This window comes from Onychomys torridus, chromosome 17 (genome assembly GCF_903995425.1).
Source record: "Onychomys torridus chromosome 17, mOncTor1.1, whole genome shotgun sequence".
NCBI classification, from domain to species: domain Eukaryota; kingdom Metazoa; phylum Chordata; class Mammalia; order Rodentia; family Cricetidae; genus Onychomys; species Onychomys torridus.
Window position 1 is genome coordinate 12,045,430 of NC_050459.1, and position 25,820 is coordinate 12,071,249.

At 51.5% G+C, this 25,820-nt stretch overlaps 1 protein-coding gene across 4 annotated transcripts; it reads left to right on the top strand.

Moving 5' to 3' along the window:
• The first annotated feature begins 580 nt into the window (after window positions 1-580).
• On the top strand, window positions 581-22,681 carry Kbtbd11 (kelch repeat and BTB domain containing 11). Of its 4 annotated transcripts, none has more exons than XM_036209531.1 (2): window positions 581-971; window positions 16,125-22,681. In XM_036209531.1, exon 2 carries the CDS (start codon window positions 16,882-16,884, stop codon window positions 18,784-18,786), a length of 1,905 nt encoding a protein of 634 aa, XP_036065424.1. In that variant the 5' UTR covers window positions 581-971; window positions 16,125-16,881; the 3' UTR covers window positions 18,787-22,681. The 4 variants fall into 4 exon arrangements, with proteins under 4 accessions (XP_036065424.1, XP_036065425.1, XP_036065426.1 ...); XM_036209532.1 differs by lacking the exon at window positions 581-971 and adding an exon at window positions 1,085-1,159; XM_036209533.1 differs by lacking the exon at window positions 581-971 and adding an exon at window positions 1,381-1,596.
• The last annotated feature ends 3,139 nt before the right edge of the window (window positions 22,682-25,820 follow it).

Consider the following 25,820-nt stretch of genomic DNA (forward strand, 5'->3'; position numbering starts at 1 on the left):
GCAGCTTTCTGATTGATGTCTGGCTACAGAACAAGAAGGGTTTTTACAGCTTTGGTGTTGAACTCAGAAGGGCTGATGATGTAAATTGGCCAAGCATATCAAAGTCGAGAAAAAGGAAGTAAATGTCCAAGCCCTCTGTGCTCTGAAATCTAGCTATGGGTAATTTGCATAAAGCTTTTAAAAGTAACATTTACCGGGGCCAAACCCTGATTTGACTTCTTGTCTAGTTCACACAACCTTGGTGTCACCCCAGGCTGTCCACACAAGGAGGGGAAGGCCTTGTCTAGACACCAGGAAATGTCCACTGGTTGGCACGCTTCACTATCCCGGACTTTTTAAAGATTCCAAACACCATCAGGATGCAGGCAATGAGTTTTTAATTACTACGCGTGGTGGCATCATCTCTTACAGATGCTAAGTGGGGCCAGGATGCGGTGCTGGAGGTCCAACAGCCGAAAGAGCCCTAGGTGGAACCATGCACGCCGCTGACACCTATTCGGGGTGCCTTTCGGGTTTGAGGAGGGCTCAACAGGTCATGCCTGCCGGATGTGGCTGGGTTTCCTTACTAGAGGAGCCCTGTGCGCGGTGGAGCAGTTGTCAAGGCCCGCGGCTGCTCGGGGCGAGCTCCAGGCCCTCTGTCCCCCCCTCCCCGGGGTGCAAAGGGTTAAGTGCGGAGGCGCGGGAGAGGCGGGCAGGCAGGCGCGGGGCACAGCGCGCACTAGGCCCTCGGAGGGCAAGCTCAGCCGCAGCCCCCGCGGGTGGATCTCGATCCCGGAGTCGGCGCGCGGGGCCGCGGGGTGCACGCGCGCCGGGGCCGTGGGCGGTCTCCCAGCTCGCGCTCCCTGCAAACGCGGGGCGCACGCACGAGAGAGCGGCCGCTGCCAACCCCGGAGGTTGGCGCCGGAGCGGAGGAGCCCGGCGCGCTCCGGGCGGTGGGAAGGCGCGCAGGATCGCGGCGCTCGCTCTCACAGGTGCGTGGAGGGTTCGCCTGGGCTCCCCATCTCCGCTTCCACCCTGCCGGCGCTCGCACAGGTGCGCGCGAATGTTCGCACGCGCATGCGCGCCTGAGACACCCCCCCCCCCCTCCTGGCCAAGCTGCGTGTCCTGGGCTCGGGTGGGCGCAGGGGTGGAGGGAGAGCGGCGAGCCGCCAGCGTTAAGGTAGGGGGACCGGGCGCGGCCTGCGGGACGCTGGGAGGATGGAGGGACCCCGGGGATGGAAGGCAGAGGCGCTGATCTTGGAGGGAGGTGGGGACTGGCGGGGGGCCGGGTTCCTTCTAGGTAAGCACCGGGAGGGGCGTAGGAGGGCGGCAGGAGACAGTGAGTCGCCCGCGCGGGTCCCTCCCAGGCCTGGATCTGGCCGCTCCTTTCTGCTGCCTGCGGCGCCGGGTTCTTTCCTGGGGGGCCCAGGGACGCGGCACTAGCTCAAAATGTGGACATGGTTTGGTGCGCCTGGACCGGGGGCCTTATGCTGTCTGTCCCCATGCGCCACGCTTAGTCTGCGGGGGTGGGCCACGGCACAACCATACTTTTCGTTCCGGTGAGCCTCGGCTCGTGGAGCCAGACGGCGGGTCGGGGATGCCCGGTGGCCTGCGCGGGTACGTGCCTGACAGCTCGGTGGGGAGGGGGTGGAAAGGAGGAAAGCGCGCTGCATTTAAATTAGGACTGTGCGGGCCGCTCGCCTTGATCCAGGCAAAGAGGCTGGCAAAGGAGCCCCAGCCTTCCGGGAACCCTGCCAGCCCGGCTGCGCGGCTGGGACAGCCCCTCCGGGGCGGTGGGGCAGATCCTGCAGAGTTCCTCTCCATTGGCCCGCTGCACCTGTATAGTTAGACAGGAAGGTTTTTCTCTCCAACACTATTTAGCTTTCCTAAATAAGTACCCGCCCGGGCCCGCACGCGCCGCCGCTAGTGTCTATTCCGGAGACAGGAAAAGCACGTCATCGTGGTGAGTGCTTTCACTTCCACTCAGCCCACTCGGGAGCTTATCTTGAAGTTCCTTAGTTCCCTGTGGGTTCCCAGCACCCCACCACTTCCCACTGAATCGCAGTTACTCAGTCTCTAATTAGTAACCCCGTGGCTGTCAATGGGGCTCTTAAGCCTTTCATCCTGAGCGGTTCCTATTATTAGAACCCTCCCCACTCAAGTCTTGCCAGGCAGAAAGGAGCTTTCCCCGGGTACCAGAGTTGCTGGGAGAAACCAGTCCCGTTCCCTCCCCCCCCCCCCCCCCCTTGCACGCGCTGATTGACTAGGTGCTCCAATGCTCCCAATGCTCCCTTCTGGTGTAACTCAGCTAAGGTTCGATGACAGCTTTTCAATGTCAGCTACGAGAAATGGCTCATCATGTCATTAGAAAAATACAGAGGGGAAATGCTGAAAATATTTTGCTTACAGTACGTTGGTCATCTCTGGTTTAGGAGGAGGGAGAAAGCATTAAATGTGTCCTTTTTCTTTACAAGCCCTTCCTGGCAACGCCATCTTGGGGGCCACTACGCCCTGAGAGGATGGAAGGGTCTAGATCTATGGTTTGAGATCAATCACTACTTTGTTCCCCGCTGTCGGTGGTCTCTGTTGGGGTATGTTCCAGTACGAGTCACAGCATGAACAAAGAAACTGGACAGCGTCTCTCTCCTTGCAGTATGCTTCCTGAGCCAAGCAGCTCTCCCTTTGCAAAGCGCTCCATCGAAGCTCATATTTCAGATGTTTCCTAAACACCAACGGCATAGATTACTGTGTAATAACAGCTTGGTGCAAATCTGGATCCACTTAGGCAGTTGCAATGATTCTCTGGACCGCCCTGCATCTCCGCTGTGGTCAGAACAGACTGAGTCAGCTGGGTATGGGGACTGCATGGAGCAGGGCAGGCTGCCTCCAGTGGAAACCAGCCCAGCCTCCTGTGAGTCCCCTTAATCCAGGCATGTCTGCCCTGTTCTGGAAGCCACGGGTTATTAGCTCACCGATGGCCTCGAATTTTAGCTTTTCTCTTGAAACTATTTCGGTTATACACTGAGAGTATCAGTAGCAGCAATGTTTGTAGAGTATTTACAGCCAACAACTTTTAGAATAAAATGCAAACTTCTAGGAGTTTATGTTTGGGGAACATTCTGGCTCCCGCTAGACGTAGTATCATAATTAAAAACTTCCTTGGAAACCGAAGCTGCTTCAAGTCCTGTGAGTACTGTTCAATGGCTGAACACTCTTTCAGTAGTGTTCCTTGATGTCTGCTGTATGGTATGATTCTAGCTGCTAGGTACATCATTCTGGGTAACATGGCCTCATCTCTCTGCCTGTGCATCTTAGACTCGAAGCAGTGAAAGGTATGAAGCATGCCCTGTCAATACTGAAGGGAGTGTACACATCCCGTAAACATACATAATGAAGGCTCCTGGTGTGGCAAGGGGATTGGTATGGTGCCTCAGCAGGGACTTCATGTGCAAAGGCCCTGCAGTGTGAGATCACTAGGGAAGGCCAGAGAGGAGCCCTTGGAGAGCCTGTCAAGGGTCTGTCTGTAACCTCAGTTCACATAACATCGATGAAGCTCGATCCTGGAGGTCCCAATGGAGTCACATGTGGCTCAGTTTTACAGAATGGAGATCCTGAGTCAAAAGGAAATCCTGAAAGTTGGCAGGTGTGGGTAAGATGTTGCATAAATAAAAGGCCTCATAGGGATGTTTGGGGGTCATTGTTTTGGTTCAGAAGCCATACAGCTTTGGTGTCTGCCTTCACTGTGTCTGGGATCTCTGAGCCACATCCATCTTCTGCTTTTGCTGGTGTGGTGGTCTCTATGCAGGATGTGACATCTGCTTTTGGATGCAATGGTCAGCACCGCCATTTGGGACACCCATCTTCTGAGATTGGTCCTTCACTTGCTTCCCACCACCATAGGATACAGTCTGTAGTTCAAGCATCAAGACTCCTGTTCAGGTTCTCTGAGAAAACTCGATGGCTTAGACAATAGCATCCATTCATTTTGCTTGCCATCCTGCAGTCTCCGAGGTGGTGGTATGTCTGCCAATCAGTGCCAGATGTGGTAGCCTGTAGGCAGGGCTTGAGTCACGGAAAGCTGCTGTTCTCTTCTGGCATGGCTGGGCGGGGGCAGCTGGACCTCTTAGTTATCTGTGTGCCAACTTGCTCCCTGGTGGATCGTGGGCTATAAGGAGCATGTCCTTAGAAAGAGTCCCATAGAAGCTGGACCACTTTTCCCGAGAAGCCTTGAATCACATAGTGTCGTTTTCATCCAAGTCACAGCCTGCTGATTGAAGGAAGAGATAGAACTCCACCACTCAGGGAACTGTGTCATCTCATACCCCAGGGAGAGCACTGAAGAAGTCACATCTAAGAGGTGTCTTTGGAAAGCGTCACTTGTCACAGTCAGACCTCCAGCTGCTGCATTCAACACCTCCCCCACCCCCACCCCATGAGATGAGGGTGAACAGTCTCAATACCTGACATTCTTGTGGGGGTCAGGGTTTTTAAGTCAGGTTACTGGGTGAAGGAGCTGCCTTGGAAGGCCTATGTACCAAGGAGGGAAGATGCTCGCCCCACACCCACAGGTACCACAACGGGCAGTACAGGGTCACTGTCAATCCTGTTAATGTTCAAACAGCCTTGGGACGTGAGCGTGCAGGCATGTGTGTGGGAGTGGGTGCTGTGACAAAATAAGAAGAAATTAAGGGCAAAGGGACTTGTTCTGGCTCATGGTCTGATGCAGGAGCCACATGGCAGGATGGGGCCATGCTGCAGGGAAGGCCCGGCTGCAAGAACATGAAGTGGCAGTCAGGGAACAGAGAGGATGGATGTGCTTCATTTTTCCTCCTTTACTCAGCCCACTTTCAGGGCGGGTCTTCTCTTTCGAGGCGTCTTCTAGATGATTCCAAATCCAGTCAAACTGACAGTGAAGATTAGCCACAACCGAGCCCCCACTGGTGGGGCAGCCCAGCAGGCAGAGGCCCAAATCTTGAGATCTCAATGTGGTTTCTTCTCACACGGCTCACAGTGCAGCTTGGTCCCAGTTATGGTTTGGGTATGAAGTGTCCCCTGAAAGGCTTGTGTTGGAGGCTGGGTTCCTGATTACTCGGTCACTTGGAGGTTGGCGCGGCCATGTGCAAGCTCTTGTAGCGCTTGGTTCATTGTGAGCCTGGCCCTCACATTTTGCCTCTTCTGGAGGCATCACTTACCCTCTGCTTTTGGCCAGGCCTGCGCCAGAAGCCATGTAGACAGCCAGAGCTGTGCCCATGGACTTCCCGATCCTCGGAGATAAATGACTTCCTATGTTTTATAAATTTCCCTGGCTCAGGTATTCAGTTACAATTAGAAAATGGGTTAGTACAGCAGGAAGAGCTGATGGTGCAGCGTGAGCCTGGGGGGTGAATTCTCTTTTCCTCAGACACCTCCATCTCTTTCTTTAAGCTCTGGACCGACCAGGGAAGGCCTACTCAGAGAATGGAGGACATCTGGCTTTACTCAGTCTGCTGACTTTGTGCTAGTCTTGTCTAAAAGGTGTTCCAGGTGACTTATAGACTGGTGTTTGACCAAACATCTGGATAGTGTGGTACACCTACATGGATGATAAAACTAACCATTTTCTCATCTCTTGGTGAGAAGGGGGATCTAAGAGGCTGATAGGCCTGTGGCCCACAGCTATCCCAAGACAGCCAGGTACAAGCTAGCAGTAGCTTGGTTCTGGCTCTCCAAATCTCTTCCTTCTCCTTGGCAATGCCTGCTCTTTGCAGCTAAGTGACTTTCTCTGCCTGTGTCCTGCCCGGTAGTACCCCCAGAGCCTAGGATGCTGTTTCATCCTGTACTGTATCTGTTTCCTTTAGCTGGAGCTGGCCCCATCTCACTCCATCCAATTTCCAGTTGTCTTGAAACATCCCCTGTGTCCAGGGCTCTCTGGAGACCCAGGCTGCTGGACAGAGGCTGAGTTTGCACACCCCATCTGAACAAAGTGTTTCCTTTACTCAGACTTCCGCAAGGCTGCTGTAAATAAAATGCTGACAGTTCCCAAAGGTGCTGCGCTCTGCCGAAAAGGAATCATAGAGCCCCATGTTTCTCTTCCTTGATTGTTTTCCGGGGCGGGGGAGGGTTCGCTCAGTGAGGTATCCTCACAGGAAACACAGAGCAGACACCTGCAGTAGACTTGCTAATATGGGAGTCTAACAGAGAAAGAGATGAAGCAACTAGGACCACAAAACAAATGACTGAAGGAAAGGCAGGAGTGAGCCTTACCTGCCAGTACTTACCTCAGGGGTAACATGGGTTCAATTTCCCCCAAAAAGCACATTGAGGCTGTTTTCCAGAGAGAAGACTCAATTAACAGTGCCTGTGAGAGGCGGGATGTCTAAGGTTAAACTGCACGAAGTGAGGTGGCAGAGAGATCTACTGTGTGAAAGGAGCCTGAGGGATTGAGGGTAATTGTGCTTGCGTCCAATGAAACAGGCTAAATCAGAACCTTGATGGCCAGACCAAGGCACTCTGTGCTGCCGGAGCACATGTAACGATCGTTAATTGGAGTCTTAATTGGAGTCACCGTTGATGTGATGAAACACCATGACCCAAAGCAACTTGGGGAGGAAAGGGTTTATTTGGCTCACACTTGCATATCACTGTTCATTACTGAAGGGAGTCAGGACAGGAACTCAAGCAGGGCAGGAACCTGGAGGCAGGAGCTGAGACAGAGGCCATTTAGGGGAGCTGTTTACTGACTTACTTCCTACGGCTTGCTCAGTCTGCTTTCTTATGGAGTCTAGGACCACCAGCCCGGGGATGGGACTACCCACCATGGGCTGGGCCCCTCCCACCAATTATTAATGAAGAAAATGCTGTACAGGCTTGCCTGCATTCTTATCTATGGAGGCATAGTCTCAGTGGAGACTCCCTCCTCTCAGCGAAGTGTAGCATGTGTAAAGCTGACATACAACCAGCCAGCACAAATAGCAACAACAATGATAAAGCAGAGATCAGTTTATCAGACAGGCAGTGTTAAGTTGCCAAACTCACTTGTTCTTGGAGCCAGGTGTTGTTTGTTTGGAAGGTTGACAGAACATGTAGGTCTGTTTGGCTTGGAGGCTGCGGGTGCCCAGAGCTAACAGGAACCTGCCTGAGACCACTGCTTGCTTGCCTTGGTTAATTTCTGTGTCCTCCCCTCTCAAAGGAGAGGGACACCTGGAACGCTGCCCTCTTAAAACTCAACCTGCTCCTTTCAACGTGGTGCCTGTCTTCGTGCCTTCTCTGCTGCTAACTGATAAAGAATGAATAAATAACTGATAAAGAATGGTAAAGAATTCTTAGGAGTGTCTAGAATATGCTCTCAGGACTGAGGAAGCTCCTGTATAAAATGAAAAGTGCCAAGGCCGGTCCAAGTGGCTGGACCACTCTCTCGAGACCCCCTTAGAGAGAAGGTGCTGATGTCTATTGGAAGGCTACCTGCAGAAGTGAGAGTCCCTGGCCCAAGCAGAGTCCCTGTGAAAGACTCTAGCAGGCCCGAGCATGGCAGCACAAAGTGCTGACAGTTTTTGCCTTCCCCTTCTCCGCCATTCCCTCTACCTTCACAAGCCTTTAGATTTCGTTCCTAAAGCTAGCCCCATGGTCTATTCCCTGATTTGGCCACTTCCTCCTCCTGAAGCTGACTGCCAAGGTCCAGCTATCCAAGTATTGAAGCCCAGCAATCAAAAGCCCCCTTTTGACCACCCTCATTAACACGCCCAATCAAAATTAACCAACTCATCCTAACACGGGGTTTCCCCCTTTTCCTTCATAAACCGCCATTTTCCTGAGGGCCACGTCTGTCTCCCCAAAGTAGCAATCCTTGTCTCTCCAGGGCAGATGTCTCTTCCCTATCTGCCTTGTTCCTTTTTCCGTTTCTCTCATCCTCTATCTCCTGTCTCTGTCTCTTATTCCCTGCCCTCTGTCCCTCTGGGGATAATAAATCTCCTTTGTGCTGAGAGCTTGGTCTTGGGGTGTCTTGTGCTGACTTTGAGGTCCCTTCATCCTGAATGTTCTACAGAGGCTACCTTCAAACCTGCGTGTTGGGAAAAACGAGATAAAGGTGAGTGTGTTGGCAACCACTGAGAAGTCAGCGATGGTGGTGAACGTGTCTGGAATTCACAGTGCCAAGCTCATCTCAGGGCCTAATCTTAGGCAGATTTTGCATCCACAGGTGTCTCCATCTCTCGGAACCTTGGGACAGGAAGTGGTCTTCTTGTCCTTACCCATTCAGGGTGGGCCTTACCCATTCTGATGCCCACTTCCACAGCAGTGGTTAAACTGTCATTGAAAAGAACCCTGCTCGTCTCTGCCCTGCTGCACGGCCAGTTAACCTAGTTAGTGGAGACCGTCACGTGACCAACCAGGGTGCCCCACCCCAGTCTTCCTGTTTTCAGTAAGTATCATCGGTTCCCAGCCTCCTCTTCCTGACACCCAAACAGGAAGTTTGGACACTATCATTGTGAGGAAAAGAATCCTGTTTTCTCTCTGGACCCGAAGCAGTTAACACTTGCTGTTGAGGCTGAGCAGGAAGTTCCAGTTCAATAATATCCTATGTTTGAGAACGGAGCAGACAGTTTTTCGTGATGCAGGCACAGTGGGTGAGGAGAGCGAGGAAGCTGAAGGCTGGCTGGGGGCTCCTGCCGGGTTTAAGTTTATCCAAGCCCTGTCATCTTCTGTGCTGACTAGAAGATGCAGATGGGACCTGCCGGTGCGTAGGCAGCCCTGACCCTGCTGCCATTGTGTGATCTTGTGCAAGCGTCAGTTTAATAAACCCAAGAGCCTAGAACTTTAGAACTTACCCCGTGAGTGTTCTTTTTGATTTCCTCTATTTCGTTTGCCTAGGACGTGAGTAACCGCCGAAGTCACTTATACCCGTCATGCCCCGCTGCCTGGTGACAATCTTATTTTGTCTGGGATTTTGCACCCTGTGTTTAGTGTAGGCCGGCTCACTTTTCCTTGCTGAAAAGCCTGCCACTGGAACATTCAGAATAACAAATTATAAACGAAAAGACTTTGAACACATGCAAAATATCAAAGAAACAAAAAGGAGGCCCCTCCCGTGTGTTCCTGAGATCGGACGTGTTGTTGTTGGGCCTTTTGATGTTCACTCATCCTGAGAAGCCCCACAGCAGAGAGCAGGAGGAAATGCCCCCGCACTTCACAAGGATGTGCTGCACAAAGACCCGTCTCACCCCCCTTCCTGTGTTTTCTACTTTATAAATGACAAGCAGCATGTGTGTATTTTACAAAGCCCATCCATGGCATTATAGGGTAACATCTGGTAAATCTTCATAAAGTCGGAATAGTGTTTGTGGGATTCACTTGGATTGGCCCGTGCTGATTTTAGCTCGTTGATTTTAAGGTAGAGTTAGCGGTGCTGTAAGTTAAGAGTCAAAATCTTTTCTCTTTTGTTCCTATCTGAAAGGACAGACTAGTCAGGTTCCCCCTGCACATTACTGCTTGGTTTAAATCTTTAAAAGCCGAGCCGGGTGGTGCCTGTAATCCCAGCACTCGGGAGGCAGAGGCAGGCAGATCTCTGTGAGTTCAAGGCCAGCCTGGTCTGTAAAGCGAGTTCCAGGAAAGGCGCAAAGCTACACAGAGAAACCCTGTCTCGAAAAAACCAAAAAAAGAAAAAAAAAAGAAAAAAAAATCTTTAAAAGCCACTCATAGTCCCCGTTGTGACCAAGGTGACAACTCTGTGGCCACCCAAGATCTTGCTGCCCCACTGGCTCCTGAGGTTCCTTACAGTCCATTGGCCACTCTCCTGTCCATTGGCCACTCTCCTATGGAAGTCAGTTCCACAGACTCACTCCACAGGCCTTACCCCTGGAGTCTTCTGCTGGCTTCAGCAGACATTTCATATTCTCAGGGAGCATCACCTGCCCTGGAAGTTAGATCCTATTATGACGTAGCACGCATCTTAAAAGGTCTTATTAATAAAATCAAAACTGGAGCCAGGTATTGGGGGTAATTGCTGGAAGATCAGAGAAGCAGAACCAGCCACAGTTTCCTCACCTTGCCAGTTCCTCAGCTGATCCCGTTTCCTCAGACTGGAAGCGTCTGTGTCCTCATCCAGATGGATCTCAGCTGAACTGCTTCTTGAAAGCCTGAAAACTTAACCAGATCAGGTTCCTGGTCCTCATGCCTTATATACCTTTCTGCTTCCTGTCATCACTTTCTGGGATTAAAGGCTTGTGTCGCCATGCCTGGCTGTTTCCAGTGTGGTTTTAAACTCACAGAGATCCAGGAAGATCTCTGCCTCTGGAATGCTAGGATTAAAGGTGTGTGTGCCACCATTTTCTGGTCTCTATATCTAGTGGCTGTTCTGTTCTCTGACCCCAGATAAGTTTACTAGGGTGCACAATATTTTGGGGAACACAATATCACCACAGTACTAGGTCTTGTGTCCACTCTTAGCTGGCGTAAGATTCCATTTGAAAACGTGCCAGCTTAGTTTGTCTCCTGATACAGCTCCAGAGGGTGAGGATTAACTGATGTCTTGCCTCATCCAGGTACCCAGCCCTGTGTACATGGTAGGTGTTCCGTGCATCTCTCTTGATGATTACTCGTTAAGTATTTTCCAGTTCTGGAGGATCAGTCAGAACCTAAGTGGTTGGTTGAGAAGGCTGCAGATTCATTGGTCTCGCTGGTCTTCCATTTCTGACACTAGCAGCTGTCACTGGTAAAATGTTAGATTTGGACTTGGGACTCACAGAGATTCCATAATCAGGCGGATTCAGGCAGTGCTAGGAATTGGACATTATAGCTATAAATATAAGATAGACTTACAGTTTGTATTCCTTTTTTCCACTTGAGTCACCAGGAGGGGCAGACACTTAGGATTTCATAATATTTCATTTGTGTCTGGATATGTGTCTCCACAGAAGTCTGGGGCACAGCTTGAGTCATCTGACCCTTGGATGCTTTGAGTGGACAAACATTTAATTTCAACCCTTTTCTGTCAATACATCTAAGTCTGATCCCAGCGAGTTTGGCTGCCTTGTACTAGAGATGGGGTGGATCAGGTTGCTCTATACACCTGGTTCGAATGATCCCATCCTTGGGCAGGTCCTTATCCCCATCCCCTTTCAAGTGTGGTACTCTAGGCATCTCATCACATCAAAGTAAAGTAAAGATGCATCCTATATGATGTGAAGCTAAGCCCTGCGTGTGTTTCAGAATAGTTGGATATAAAAACATCCACGATTGGGTGGAGGAAACAGATTGTGAACATATATGATTTCATGACCTGGTGTCCAACTGGATTAGTGGGAATTTAATCTCTCTACATGATACTTCAGATCCCTCCAAATAGCTCTCATCTGGTGATGGTCAGGGATCCCATGGGAAGGAATCCGGCCTCCTCTCTATTATGCAGTGTGGCCTGACCCTAGCATCACAGTGCACACAGGGTAAAACCCTGGGGCCTAGAGTATGTGACTGAGAGAGTGTAAACCTTTAAACACCTTGGCCAGTGAATAAGTCCTGTTAGCTCACATGGGCTTGCTAACTTAAGGACTAGGAATGCCAAGTGCCTTGGCTCTCCTCTCCAAGGCCACCTGTGGACTGTGCAGGGGCAATAGTGGGGCCCACTGCTGGACTTTGTTTGGTCTTTTGAGACCATGCACCTAATATTTCTGAGCACAGAACACTTTTTTTGTGTGTGTCTTAAATCAAGACAGTGGTAGCTACTCTGCTACTCTTGTGCATGGTTGTGATGGTGGCCACAGCTGTGGGAGCATGTCCAGATGAGTCCTGGTGGGATGTGGCTCACAGACCTCAGAATCCTGCAAGCCAGATGAAGGTCTGGGATCTGACCAGTGTTCTCTCCCCTGTGATTTTCATTTCTTAGACTTTTTTTTTTTTTACTTATGTGTTGAGATTCACGCGCGCGCGCGCGCGCGCACACGCACACACACACACACACACACACACACACACACACCCCACACACACACCAGCCATGGAATATGAGCTTAAGGAATAAGAATTTTGGCTCACAGGAGAATGGAGATTCCTAGACAAGGCTGCCTTCTCTGACATACACATTACATCTCTTCATGGCTACCATCCCGAGATGGTGGGCACTTACTGTCTCATGAGCTGCTATAGCAGAGAAGTGTCTGATGGGTGGGGATGGGAGGAAACACATCGCTCTGAGTCTCATCTACTGGCTCAAGGATCCCGGATGCAGTTATTGGTTCTTGACTATGAAGCATCAGGTAGACAGCAAAGACACCTTTTCCAGAGACCCTGTGGTCCTGTATGTGTGGGAGACACAGGCATGATGTGGGACAGACACAGGGGAGGTTTGTCTTATAAGTACTGCATATCATTGAAGTTTGCCTCAGGCTTGTAAGTCCATCAACAAAGTGAGCTGGTTGTAACGAGCTGAAGGATTCTAACAACTGGCATTACAGCAAAGCATAGCATTTAATTTTGAATAAACTAATAACCATATAGCCCAGTGTCCACAGTGGGAAGCCACATACAGTCTTACATTTTTATTCATATAAATGGTAAATAAACAGAAACTTAATATTGTTTAGATACTTTTAAGGTCTAGAAGGTCATATTCTTACAGAGGAAATGCTATGTAAATTACATTTAAAAGCTTGCTGTGGTGCATGGTTTCCTGACTAGTCAGGAAGGAGATTTTGCCTTTCATTCCCCTCCTCTGCCTGGGCACACTCCTTCCCAGCAGTCTTCTGGTCAAACAGGCTGCCTGAGGAGAGTCTTGTCCTAAGGTCAGGAGCAGGCAGGCTTCAATTACTGTGCCATCATGGTGACGGCGCTCAGCAGGAGTCTCCAAGGAATTCTCGCCCTAGAGCTGACCACAAAGCAGGGAAATTTCCATTTCCAAATCCCATCTGGTTTGCAATTCCACAAGAATGGTCTTAGCTGGGCCACAGCTGTGGAACCTTTCTTTGTTCTATTTGCTTAAACTTGGGTAACTTCTCAAAGCCAGTATGGTTTACAGTTAATCCTCTAATGGGAATGTGTCTGTTTTAATTGTACAATTAACACTGCTTTCCCAAAGACTGTTGTACACAAACATGCGCAGGAGGGAAGTGTGTTCACACCAGAGTCAGGAAGCTCAGGCATTCATTCCCACTGACTGGCTGTCCAGGGAGCCGTCCCGTCTTGTTAGTGAGGGCTTGTGTGTGGAAATGGGCCGGCTGCGCTGTCTGTTTTCAGGTTAAGCTGTGGTAATAGGTGATAAGACCCAGTCTCCTTTAATGCCACCTCCAAAAGGCAAAGGACCTCTCTGTCTTGCTCATTTGGGGAAGTTCAATACCTCCATCTCTTTTTGGAGCTGGGGAGCTGTGCAGCCAGCCTGAGCTCCCAGTTCAGGTAACCAGGCTTGTGAAGTGTGACCCTGGCTCTAATGTGGGACAGCATGATTGTCAGATTGCTCAGAACCTGTTCAGCACCAGCTTCCCAGAGGTGTGGTTGACAGGTTTTGCTGCAGGGTGTGTGTGTGTGTGTGTGTGTGTGTGTGTGTGTGTGTGTGTGTGCACGCTACTGGCTGTCACAGGGCGACAGCAGAGCTCTTGGTGGAGGGAGCAGAGTAAGGCTACATGAGCTGTGTGCTACATGCCATGCTCAGACCACAGGACTCAGCCAACTCATCCTGCCGTCTGTGCTGAGGGTAGCATGGGACATGGAGGAATTCAGTGGGACACCGTTAAAGCCATACTCTGGAAATATGCTTCCGAAAGTCATGTTGGGGGTCATGTGTGTCAGGAGTAAGAGCCACATAGGCTTAAGAACGCAGCAAGCATGCTTTTGGAGGTAGCTGAGTTTCCTTTTCCTGAATGACAAGGAGCTAGAGGCAGCTCCATCCCAGGTCTCCTGAACAGGGACAGGCCCACAGGTGTGGGCCAGCCACACCACTGCCTTAGCATAGCTTCAGCATGGAGACTTTGTTAGTTATGGGCACAGTAAAATGCTCACTTACTGCACATTCTTTCAGAATTTAGGACCTTTAAATGGCCAATCCCAAGCTGCCCTTTTAGAGTCTTCTGTTGTTTGGTTCTTCTCTCAGGCTGTGAAGCCAGGGAACCAGGTAGTTCTGAGACCACTTCCCAAGTCAGAAGATATTCTAAAGGTGACAGTCTGCTGTTCCTCCTGGAGGCAGTGTGAAGAATGGGCCGACCAGGAAAGCCAGCTCTGCTTCTGTCTCATACAGCGAGGTTTCCAGACATTTCCACGTGAGACTTGAAGCGTGTCCTGCTTCTGACTTCACGTTCCTTCAGTGGCTAAGCCTGGAGGAAAAGCTCTATAGCCCGTGGGGTGCTGGGGTACCCATCCCTCTGGTGTTTGCAGTCATCCTCACGTCCTCATCGCTGGGGGCCAACAAGTCCTACTGATGCCTGGACGGACGGAGAGCTGGATGGAGGCTTCCTTGGGGTGGTCGTAGGTCAACCAGAGGACATCATGCCCTGTACCCATCCTCCTTGGAGTCTCCTGACCCATGGGCCTGGTGAGCAAGGCTTCAGGTCCCCAGACTCCTAGCATCACCCTCCTGAGGATCTTCCTGCAGTGCCATGGGCAGAGTGAACATGCCAAATGAAACCGTTCTCGCATGGAGGGAACGGGATGTCTCCAAATTCCATAATAAGCTTGTCAGTGGCAAAGTGGCTTACAGAACCGGTGTGGGTGGGAGTGCTGCACACTACATTCTTCTGTTATTCTCTTCATCCCTATGACAAAACACCTGACCAACACCCTCAGAGGTGAAGGATTTGGGGGCTTGCTGCTTAAAGGGTTATAGTCCACTACCGTGGGGTAGGTATGACAGCTGGGGCTTCGTCTATGATGGTGAGAGCCTGCCCAGGGTTTGTCGTGTCTTAGCAGATCAGAAAGCAGGAAAGTAGTTGGGAAAGAGGTATGGTCTAGAACTCAGCCACAGCCACAGCCACGGCTCCTAAACACACATGTATCTAGGATAGCAATGAATGTGGCCTAAAATCAGATTTATAACTTAAAACATGAGGGGATTGTTTTTTTTTTTTTGGGGGGGGGGTTAAATTGACTGCACAGGTCTCCGGGCAGGAACGCTATAGAGGACAACATTCTATTGCAATGTTGAAAGGTTAGGTATGCCAGTTTCTTCAGGCATCCACAGCCCCATCCAATAGCACTTCTCCCAACAGTAGCTGGGAACCATGCACTCGAACATAAGCCTGTGAGGGACAGTTCACATTCAAGTTCTAACAGCATTTACATAATAGTGTGTGTGTGTGTGTGTGTGTGTGTGTGTGTGTGTGTGTGTGTGCGCGCAGCAGGTCAGGAGATGTGCAAGGAAAGTACCTGAATGTTACTTCTTGCCTTGGGGAGGCAAGTGCGTTCTCTGTATTAGTGCCAGCCCGTGAGCTGTCTCCCCTCATTCCTATTCTTCTGAAGGCTAGAAGAAAACTGGGCCACACTGTCCTGCCCCTCAAGTCCCCTCCAGCAAGGCAGGGAGGCCTGCACCAGTGGCTGCCAGTGCAGGAGAACTCTGCCTCGTATTCTGCAGGGTCCTGACCCCCTCCCACACCTCTGCAGCTTTGCCTTGCTTTTTCCTTTACCCCCTTCATGCTCTTTGGCAACTGCCTCTCTGAAGAAGAGACCCGGTTCCAGTCATGACCACAGGTGGCAGGTGGAGCCCCAGGATCCGATCCTTGACTGAAGACGATTTCAAATATTTGATACATACTTGTTGTAATTGAGTAAGATGGTTGTCCAGAAAAGCCAAGGGAGACTGCCAACACATTAATAAAGTTAATGAGGTTTTGTAGCCACACTGAGCTTCTCGACACATGGTCTTGCTTCTGAACATACTTCTACTAGGCTAAAACTTGATGTTGATAGCTGGCGATGTCCAACTTAATGGAACTAGCCACATGTTGGGGTTTCTTTACTGTGGTCAGAGCCTCTTTTGGTGGCACCTATTGCCTGAACTGGGCTCTTCTTAGTCTTGTGCCAGAAGTGGGGGGGGGGGAGCTGAGTAATTATGTATTTCCTCTCCACCAAACTCCAGTGCTAATCAGACGTTTGGCCAGACAGAGACTACTAACTGCTACTGATGGAGGGTCTGGGGTAAAACCATTGCACTCAACGATGAAACTCAAATCTCCCCGCTTTCCTTCTGTGAACAGGAGCAAGAATATGGAGAGTGATGTGGGCACCTGACACCCCACAAAGGAAGCAGCCGAGGCAGGCTCCAGATGGCACACGAAGAAGGCCTGGGATACACAGCAACTGCCTTTCCAGACACCCACCCATAGGTGGAGTGGTTCCCTAAGTGGACAGTGTGGGTGCAGAGCTGCCACCCAGGACTCAGAGAGACACACCTTAGCTGAACTCTGGGCTGCACAGCTGGAGGCTCAAACAGAGCTGAAGCCTAGGTTCAATGTGGTCACAGCCCCTTAAGAGAGGATTTGCTGGTCTTGGGGCCACAGCGTTGTGAGGCAAGGTGACACAGTGGGTTCGTTCACACAGAGTCAAATGAAGGGCATGTCTTGGTGGACCAGCCCTTAACCTCAGTTCTCCAGAGGAGCCGTGCAAGACAGCCGCAGCTCAGGGCTGTGGGACGTGCAAACTGCAGCAAAACTTCTTTGGCACCAAGCTGGTTGGTTCACCTCCACCCCAACGGATATAGCCAGAGTGGAGGATCCCGCGGTTCAAAAGTTCAGTGGGAGTTGGGCGCGTCCTCCTCACAGGAGAGGAGAGTGGGAAGGGCAAGGTGGGAGTGGCCGTGAACAGGGGTGTGGGGTGGTGGACATATGTGAAATCTGATCTGGTGCCAAGGAAAGGGTGTGCTGCCAAAGACCCCAGGGCAACGACCGCCCAGCCTCCACCAGGCATGTGTGACTCCTGAGCTGGTAGAGACTGCACACAACACACAACCCACTCATGGAGAACTCTGTGGCGTCTTTCGTCCTCTACCCGGGGACTGAGCCCGGGACTCCGAGAGAGGACAGCCTGCCGCTGCCAGGCGAGGAGGAGGGCGCTGCGTCCCCGGCGGCGCAGACACCCTGCAGTCTCAGCACCTCGCTGTGTTTCAGCTCCGGGGACGACTCCCCACCGCAGTCTCGCGCCTCTGCCGCGGAGGGCGCCGAGGCCTCTCCTCCTCCTCCTCCTCATCCCAGCGACTTGCGCGTGGTGGAGACGCAGTGGGAAGTCAGCAGCTCTGCGTCCCCGGAGTCCCCGGAAGAGTGCGCGCGCCCGGAAGAGCCCGCGTCGCCGGAGGAGCCCCCTTCCCGCCACGAGGACGCGCGTCCTGCGGAGTCTCTAGACGAGCTCGGGGAGCCCGTGCCGGTGCCGCCCGGGGTCGGGCCCGCGCACGGAGAACCCGACCTGGTCATCGAGGTGGCGGGTCGCCGGCTGCGGGCTCATAAGGCGGTGCTGGCGGCGCGCAGCGACTACTTCCGCGCGCGCGCGTCACGGGACGTGCTGCGGGTGCAAGGCGTGAGCTTCACCGCCCTGCGGCTGCTGCTGGCCGACGCGTACAGCGGGTGCATGGCGGGCGTGCGGCCCGACAACGTGGCCGAGGTGGTGGCCGGCGCGCGCCGCCTCCAGCTGCCCGGCGCTGCGCAGCGCGCCACCGATGCCATGGCGCCGCAACTGAGCCTGGACAATTGCTACGAGGTGCTGAGCGCGGGCAAGCGGCAGCGGCTGAGCGAGCTGCGCGACGCCGCCTACCGCTTCATGAGCGACCACTACCTGGAGGTGCTGCGCGAGCCCGCCGTCTTTGGCCGCCTGTCCGGTGCCGAGCGCGATCTGCTGCTGCGGCGCCGCCTGTGTTCGGGCCGCGCCAGCCTGCTGGCCGCCGCGCTCGGACCAACCGGGGAGCGCGCGGGCAGCCGTCCGCAGAGCCCGTCCGGGGACGCGGAGTCGCGCGGGGACGCGGCCGTTTATTGCTACCAGGCGGAGGCCGGGGAGTGGCGCGAGCTGACGCGGCTGCCCGAGGGCGCTCCAACGCGCGGTTGCGGCCTCTGCGTGCTCTTCAACTACCTCTTCGTGGCGGGCGGTGTGGCTCCCGCGGGTCCCGATGGCCGCGCGCGCCCGTCGGACCAGGTGTTTTGCTACAACCCGGCCACCGACTGCTGGAGTACCGTGCGGCCACTGCGCCAGGCGCGCTCGCAAGTGCAGCTGCTGGCCCTGGACGGCCACCTGTACGCCGTGGGCGGAGAGTGCCTGCTCAGCGTGGAGCGTTATGACCCGCGAGCGGACCGCTGGACCGCGGTAGCCCCTCTGCCCCGGGGCGCCTTCGCAGTGGCCCACGAGGCTGCAACCTGCAACGGTGAGATCTACGTGTCCGGGGGCTCGCTGTTCTACCGCCTGCTCAAGTACGACCCCCGGCGTGATGAGTGGCAGGAGTGCCCGTGCAGCAGCAGCCGAGAGCGCTCTGCTGACATGGTGGCCCTCGACGGCTTCCTTTATCGCTTTGACCTGTGCGGGAGCCGTGGTGACGCTCAGGCTGCGGTCGGTCCAGGTGGCGGGGTCAGCGTCTTCCGCTACCACTGCCTGGCTAAGCAATGGAGCCAGTGTGCTGTGCACCTGCGCCCCCCTGGCGCTCCATCAGGCCTGCAGCCCTTCCGCTGCGTCGCCCTGGACGGTACCATCTACTGTGTGAGCCGCGCGGGGACCTGGCGCTACGTGCCTTCTCAGGACACTGAGGCTGGCGGCGAAACGGGACCTGGTGGCAGCTTTGAGCCCGAACCCCTAGGATCCCCTCTGGATGTCCGGGGCGTACTGTTTCCATTTGTGCTCAACCTGCCTGAGAAACCGGACCGCGGGGAGCAGGGTGCCGCCTAGGACAGGATCAGCTGGGCAACTCCACGGTCCAGCAGCCGGGGGGGGGGGGGGGGTGTGCTGTGCAAGTGGGCTAGGGCCCCCCAGTGGGGAGGGAGGGCAAAGAGCACAGGAAAGGAGGGAGCTATGGAGAGGGCAGGCTGCTGGCCACACTGCATCATGCCACCGCTTTGCGAGTAGAAGCTTGGCTGGTTCTGAAGACATTTTTGCAATGCTGTTTTAAGCCCCGCTTTGCAGCGCTGGATTCTCCTGTTGCTTCACTTGGTTAGTGGGGTTGATGGCATAAAATTCAGGAAGATGCAGATAAACCGATGCCTAAGGGCCACGGATGAAGCCAGATGCAAGGGTGGACATAGGTGTGATGAGGAGCCTGCTCAGTCCCTTCCTTACCAGTGACTGCAAGGTTCTCAAGCCTGAATGGGGTCCTAGAGTAGGCCAGGCATCAACCCACACTGAGGTGTAAAACCATAGCTTCTAAGATCTACACGACCTGAAAAGTTCACTGTGGGAGGCGTAACTTGAAAAAGAGTAATGCATCAAGTACTGAAGGTGAATCTTTGTTGACCAGCATGGTTTCTAGTCCCAAACATACGGTGCCCAACCACAGACACACAACCAGGCCTGTGTTTTAGAGCCGAAGCATGCGTTGAGGCAACTGTGGAGAGGATGTTATTATTGAGAGTGGTCATTTATCTTTGCTTAGATTTGAAGTCTTTGGTGATGACATGCTATCCGGCAGCATGCTGAACGGGAAAGCATGGCCAGCAAGGGAGTCTTCTTACTGAAAGGACCCTAGGACGGCAGGCTCTGAATGCTTCCCTACTTCCCCTTTTTTAGAATGAACTAGGGTAAGCTTTCCCCCCTAAAACAAGTTAAAGTCATGTGTTGATGGTCGCACGGTTTGAGCTCTCTGCTCGGTTATGTTTTGAACATGTCTTCTGTGGTTTTGGTGAGGGGGATGAACTGACAACCGTCTCCCAAGAAAGTGTAGGAAAGTGATATGCTAGGGAGTAGGACAAGGAGAAAGAAATACATGTGCTTTGAATGTAGCTTAGCAAGTAAGTGACATTTACCTAACTTCCAAAATACCCTCATAGAGTTGAAAGGAATCTCATACTCAGAGAAGTTTGCAAGGACCAAAACCAAATCATTTCATTTTTTTCTCGTGTGTTAGGATGTCATATATTTTGAGTATATACGGACAAGGCTTCCTATTTATTAAGATGTTAGGGACCAAATGCATGCTCCCATGCATTTGGTTCAGATTCCACATCTAGCCTAATTGTTTTATTACAGCAGGGTCCCTACACGTCGAGAGTTTCTAGAACATACATAGAGGAAACTCCACATTCACCATGTCATCTCCATAGAAGTCGGTGGTTAGCTGGGAAATAGGTCAGACTTTAAGAGTCTGCTCTGAAAGGTCACAGTGAAGTGTGTTTAGAAACAACCCACGTGGTTATTCTGTATGACCCAGGAGAATGGAGGTTTCAGATTCTGTTTGTGTGTTCTGGTCGCTTTGTGTTTGCTTGTGATTACTCATAAACCAAGAAAATGTCTTGGCAACTTGGTTAATCATCTTAGGGAAGAAAAACAGACTTCTTATGGCCTGGTTTTATTGGTCTGTCTTAAAGGGGTCCTGGAGAAAGGTCTGCAGATGAGCAAAGTGAAGCAATGTTTAGAAAGATACACCTTTTAATATTGTAGCCTTTTCTCTCTGGAGTTTTGTTTCTGTTGCTAACACTTTTGTATGAAATGGTCCCCATTTTCCATTCCTTAAGTACCAAACTTACAAAATACTGTTAAGTAGCTTTTTCCTCAGAAATCATTCCTTTGATGTTCACTTTTGAAATTTGGCCTCTTGAGTGACATGAGAGGGCAGATGTATACCAGACAGGGGAGTCTTCCTGTGAGGACTGGCATGCTCTTGCGCCCCACAGAACACAAACAAAACCCAAGGAAGTCAAAAGGGTAAATGTATTAATTTGTGAGTCATGAAAGGAAAATTAGTTCATTGATCACGAATAGATGTGTGGCCAATCCATTTATAGAGAGCATATATTTTATATCCTGTTTTTAAATAGTGACCCCATATGAAAACATACTACAGGCCCTGGCACGTCTTAGCAAACATACATTTTGTTCTTGGGATTGGGAAGACCTACTACCCATCTGTCTTAGAGTCATTTCATGTTGACATAAGCAACTTAGGGGAGAGAGAGCTTATTCTGGCTCAGAGTTCAGGTTACAGTCCCTCATGCTGTGGACATCACCAGGGCAGGACCTTGAGGGAGCAGGTTATATTGATCTGCAGTCAAGGGACAGCATTGAATGCATATTACTGCCCAGCTCCCTTTCTCTGTGAAAACATTCCCAGGACCCAGTCAGGAAATGGTGTGGCCCATAGTGAGTAGCTCTTTCCATTTTAATTAATGCAATCAAGGTAACTCCCAACAGGCATGCATAGAGGCCCATCTTCCAGCTGATTCTAGAGCCTGTCAGTAAACACTGACCCTTGTGCCCCCCTACCCTCACCCCAATAAACAGACATGAACTCTATAAGGTGTTTGGTTTGGTAATAAGGGGAGCAGGCATCTCTGAGATGTGCCTCCGGTGTGTGAACCAGGGTAGGTCCTTTCGTGTTCTACATGCTGGTCACACTCAGCATCTAACTCCACCTAGAAGGATGGTTGGTGTGAGCACAGATAGGGCTATCAGTTAAAAGAGTCAAATAAGGCACTTATGACACCCATTTCACAATCTCAGGACATTAACCCTTGCACACTGACATCCCAAGTGTTCTAGAGAACAGTGCTGCCTCAAGAGGAAAATGATTAACACACAAAAAGGATTGACCTTTTGTTTGGTTGATGGGTAATTACATTTGTATTGCCAGGGTTCATTTGGGATCCTAGGCAACAGGGCTAATGTTTCTTGGTTTTCTTTTTGTTTTGTACTTTGGCATGGGACAAGCCCCACCTCTAGCACAGACTCTTGGCAGCTTCATGGACTTGGAATGTGGTGATTCGGTTTCTAAGGACAGGATGGCAGGAGCTTCTTTTACTCTAGGGAAATGAACATTGTGGAAAATTTGCTGGCTGTTTATAATTTCTTACCTGTATTGGCTTTGCTATGTCGGAAAACAAACAAACAAACAAACAAAACAATGCACAGTGATCTCTAGTGATCCGGGTGGTGCCTGGGCCAGCTGTTGGCAGACTTTCTCCAGTGTTGAAGTTGAAAGCCTCTGAGGGTCTGATGAAGTCAAGGTGAGTCAGGGCGTGACCATCGGGAGTGTCTCAGTGGCCGATGGGGGACAAAGCGCTCTCTGGTGTTGTGTCAGTTTTAGATGCCTCCTCTAACTCACTGTTTTCATTTTGATTCTCAAAATTTTCTAAAGTCCCCGTTTCTTCTGTGATCTTAGTCACAGGGAAGTAATGACCCACGCTGAAAGTGGAACTGTGCCAGCTCTCTCGCTGCATCTGCTTTTATCCAAGCGGCCATGTCATATATACTCTCTCCACACCCGTGAAGAGGGCTGTACTGGGAGATGGCAGGACACTGGTCCCCCCTCCCCACCAGCCGCATCACGTGGCTTTGTGGACTGGTTTGGGCAGAAGAAACAGTCTAGGTGTATTTTAATGTGAGACTGCAGCCCCCTTCCCCCCCCCCCACCGCCCCCTCACCATGCTCGGTAAATCTCCAACCAGTACCTACTAACTAGTTCTCACATGCTGCCATTTAGTCAAGATCGGCACCTGTTGAAGGGGCAGCCAGGCCAGCTGTTACTGGATACATAGTTGCCGTGCTAACGCTTGAGTTCTATCCTAGGCATAAACACTGTAAACCCTTCATGTTTGTCACTTATGCCAAGACGAAATAAACCATGTGGAGACTGCCCGCGCTTCCGAAATGTTGCTGTTTTTGCTTCCGAAATGTTGCTGTTTTTGCTTCTCCCTCTGAGCCCCAGAATGGCAGCGGCGGTGTGTCCCCATAATAACCGCATTCTAAAAATGAGTCTTGAGAGACCTAGGGTTAGTATGCCCGCAGCCAGCTTCCAAGGATGCTGAGGTTCCCTTCTCCCTTTCAGTCAGTCTCAGGGTTGTTCACGACCTCCATCTTTATACTTGTCCTCATAGATAGCCAGGTCACAGCCAGGTCCTGCCCTGGAGCATGGGGTTACGGAGCCAGGAGGTCTGGGTGTGGGATCATGAGGTTCCCATAGCTGCCAGAACCAGGAAGTGGTCACTGCATGCCATGGGTGGGTGGGGAGGTGGGGTGGGGGCTGGGAATCCAGGACAGAGTGAGAGTTGAGCCAAGCCAGGCCTTTGCTGTGGCTCCTGTAGGGATAGGCAGAGCTGAACAGACTGCTCGTTGTTGGCAGGTGTGACTGTTCTGGGTTCTGGGCTTTGGGGTTCCTCTCCAGCTCCTTGGCTCTATCTGGCCTTTGGGATCCTCTTTGATTCTCTGGCTCTGGGCAGTTCAGAGCATAGGAAGCATAGTTTTGCATCAGAGAAGGGTGTGACTACATCAGTCTGTCTGAGGGACGTGCTAGCCAAACCCCATGCTGCTGTTCCTAGGAACTGACTGATTCGGGGGGGAGGGGTGTCTCCCCTCAGCAGCACGCTCTAGCATGCCAAAACATCTTAAAACAGAAAACACAAGATAAGTCACATCAGTCAACCACACCTCTTGGAGAGGGTTCATGGGGAACTGGAGATAGCTTGACATTCCCTTTCTCCCTATGATCACCACCTGATTTGACTGGGATCCCACCGTGTATTGGGTCTGGGGTCTCCTACACATCACATGGCCTCCTGCTATCCCCAGAAAACTCAAAATAAACCAGAACAGGCTCAGCAGCTGAGAAGAGGGGACCCCACAGAACAGAGGGGACCCAGACGAGCTGAGGAGAATCAGATGAGCTGAGGAGAACCAGATGTGCAGAGCACACCCAACTGAACACAGGACCTGGGGAAGCATGGATGATTCCTAAGAGCTTGGGACACCCAGATGCTTGGGTATTGCCTCCATGACTTGGGTAGGAAGAAGTTTGGCGTTGGCTTGGGAGGCAATTAAATCAGGTGAGCTTAGCCAGTCCTTGACAGAGGCCACTGAAGGGACTCTAGCCAACCTGAGCATGGCTCACATGGCTCTGGCAGGCCTTGTCCATCTCCCCCATTCCTTCTTTCTTGCTAAAAACCCTTAGATTACATGCCTGAAGCTAGCCTCCAAAGTGTATTCCCTTATTTGGCCACTTCCTCTTCCTGAGACTGCCTACCAAGGTCCAGCTATGAAAGTATTGAAGTCCAGCAATCAAAAACCCCCTTTTGACCACCATAATTAACACGTTCAATTAAAATTAAACAAATCAATCGAAATTGAACACCTCATCCTAACACGGGGTTTCCCCTTTTACCTTATGAACTGCCTGCCATGTGCCTATGGGCCTTCCAGGACACATATCCCTCCTCTCTCTCCCTTCTTCCCTTCTCTTTCTCCCTCATCCTCTATCTCCTGTCTTTGTCTCTTATTTCCTGCCCTTTGTCTTTCTGGGGCAAATAAATCTCGTTTGTCCTGAGAACTTGGTCTTGGGTGTCCTGAGCTGATACTTGTCCCTTCATTCCCTGGGAAGGGAAGCCCAAATCCTTGGAGGGCCACAAGCAATCAAGCTCTTTGGAGGGGCAGACCCCAGGGTAGCCTAGCATGGAGGGAGGGACTCCCTATTCCCTCCTATGTAGAGGGAAAGACTGGCATATGACTGATGTTCTCTTATTGGAGAGGGGTGTAAGCCTTGGACCCTAGGAGAATACTCTTGCTATTAGGGAGATCCAAATTTCCAGTGTATATGTGTGATGGGAGGGGATGTCCAGATTCTGCTGGAACTTTGAGGACACCCACACACTATGTGTTTGTCTCAGGGTCTGGAGTATCAGAGTGTTAAAACACAGAATTCTGAAAATGAAGCTCCAGGGTTTTGAAGGCCCATGAGCCTGGACTCCAATACATTGTCTGGGCTCCATTCCTGCTCCTTATATCAGACATGGATAAAAAAATGATGAATCATTCTTTCTGTATCTGTTTCCTGCTCCTTATGTTCAAGATGACATTTGGGTATTTAGGCGATGGCTCAGTGCTTGCCTTGCAAACACAAGACCTGGTTCCATCATCAGATTGAACCTAAGAAACCCCGGGTGTGGTAATATGTGCTTGTAATCCAAGAAATGGGAAGGTGGAGACAGGTGGATCTCCGAGGCTTGTGGCTTGCCAGCCTGACTTATTTGGTGAGCTCCAGGCTGGTGAGACACTGCATCAGAAAGCTGAGTTACGTTGTGCCTGAGGACCCACAGTAATGGTTTTCTTTGTTGTGGTTGTCCTCGGGCCTCCACATGCTTGAGCATGTGTGTGCATTCACACCTAAACATAGGCGTGTGTGCACGAACACACACACACACACACACACACACACACACACACACACACACTCAGATGACATCTAGCTGGAGGCTCCTCCTGGCCACTGCCCACCTCCCGCTCAGCTCCTTGTCCTATGTATTTGATGTGAGGTGGTGTCAAACATAACCAGAGGATTTATGCCTCTCTCTAGATGGGGCTCCTGCTCTTAAGTAAGCTCTCAGTGAGAGGCGAAGCCTAGACAAGCTCCCTGACTGTGGCAACGCAACGCAGCCGGAGAAGATGCTGCCAACAACCCAGAAGGAAGAAGGAAAGCTGGTATCTTAAGTTCCCACCGTGTCTTTTCATGGCTGGATTGCGATTTTCTTTCCAGTGCTGAAAACTACTACTCCACGGTCTGGATATGCCACGGTTTACCTGTTCTCCTCCTGAAGAGTGTCTTGGTTGCTTCTCAGTTTTTAGAATTATGAGTAAAATATGAGTCACATATGGGTTTCTACATGAACACGCTTTCAATTTATGTTACTTTGAGACCAACTCTATCACATTGTACTGTGTACTTGATAATACTCTCATTTCCGACATATGGTTCACTGGCTTCTGTCCAAATGTGTTTACGTTCA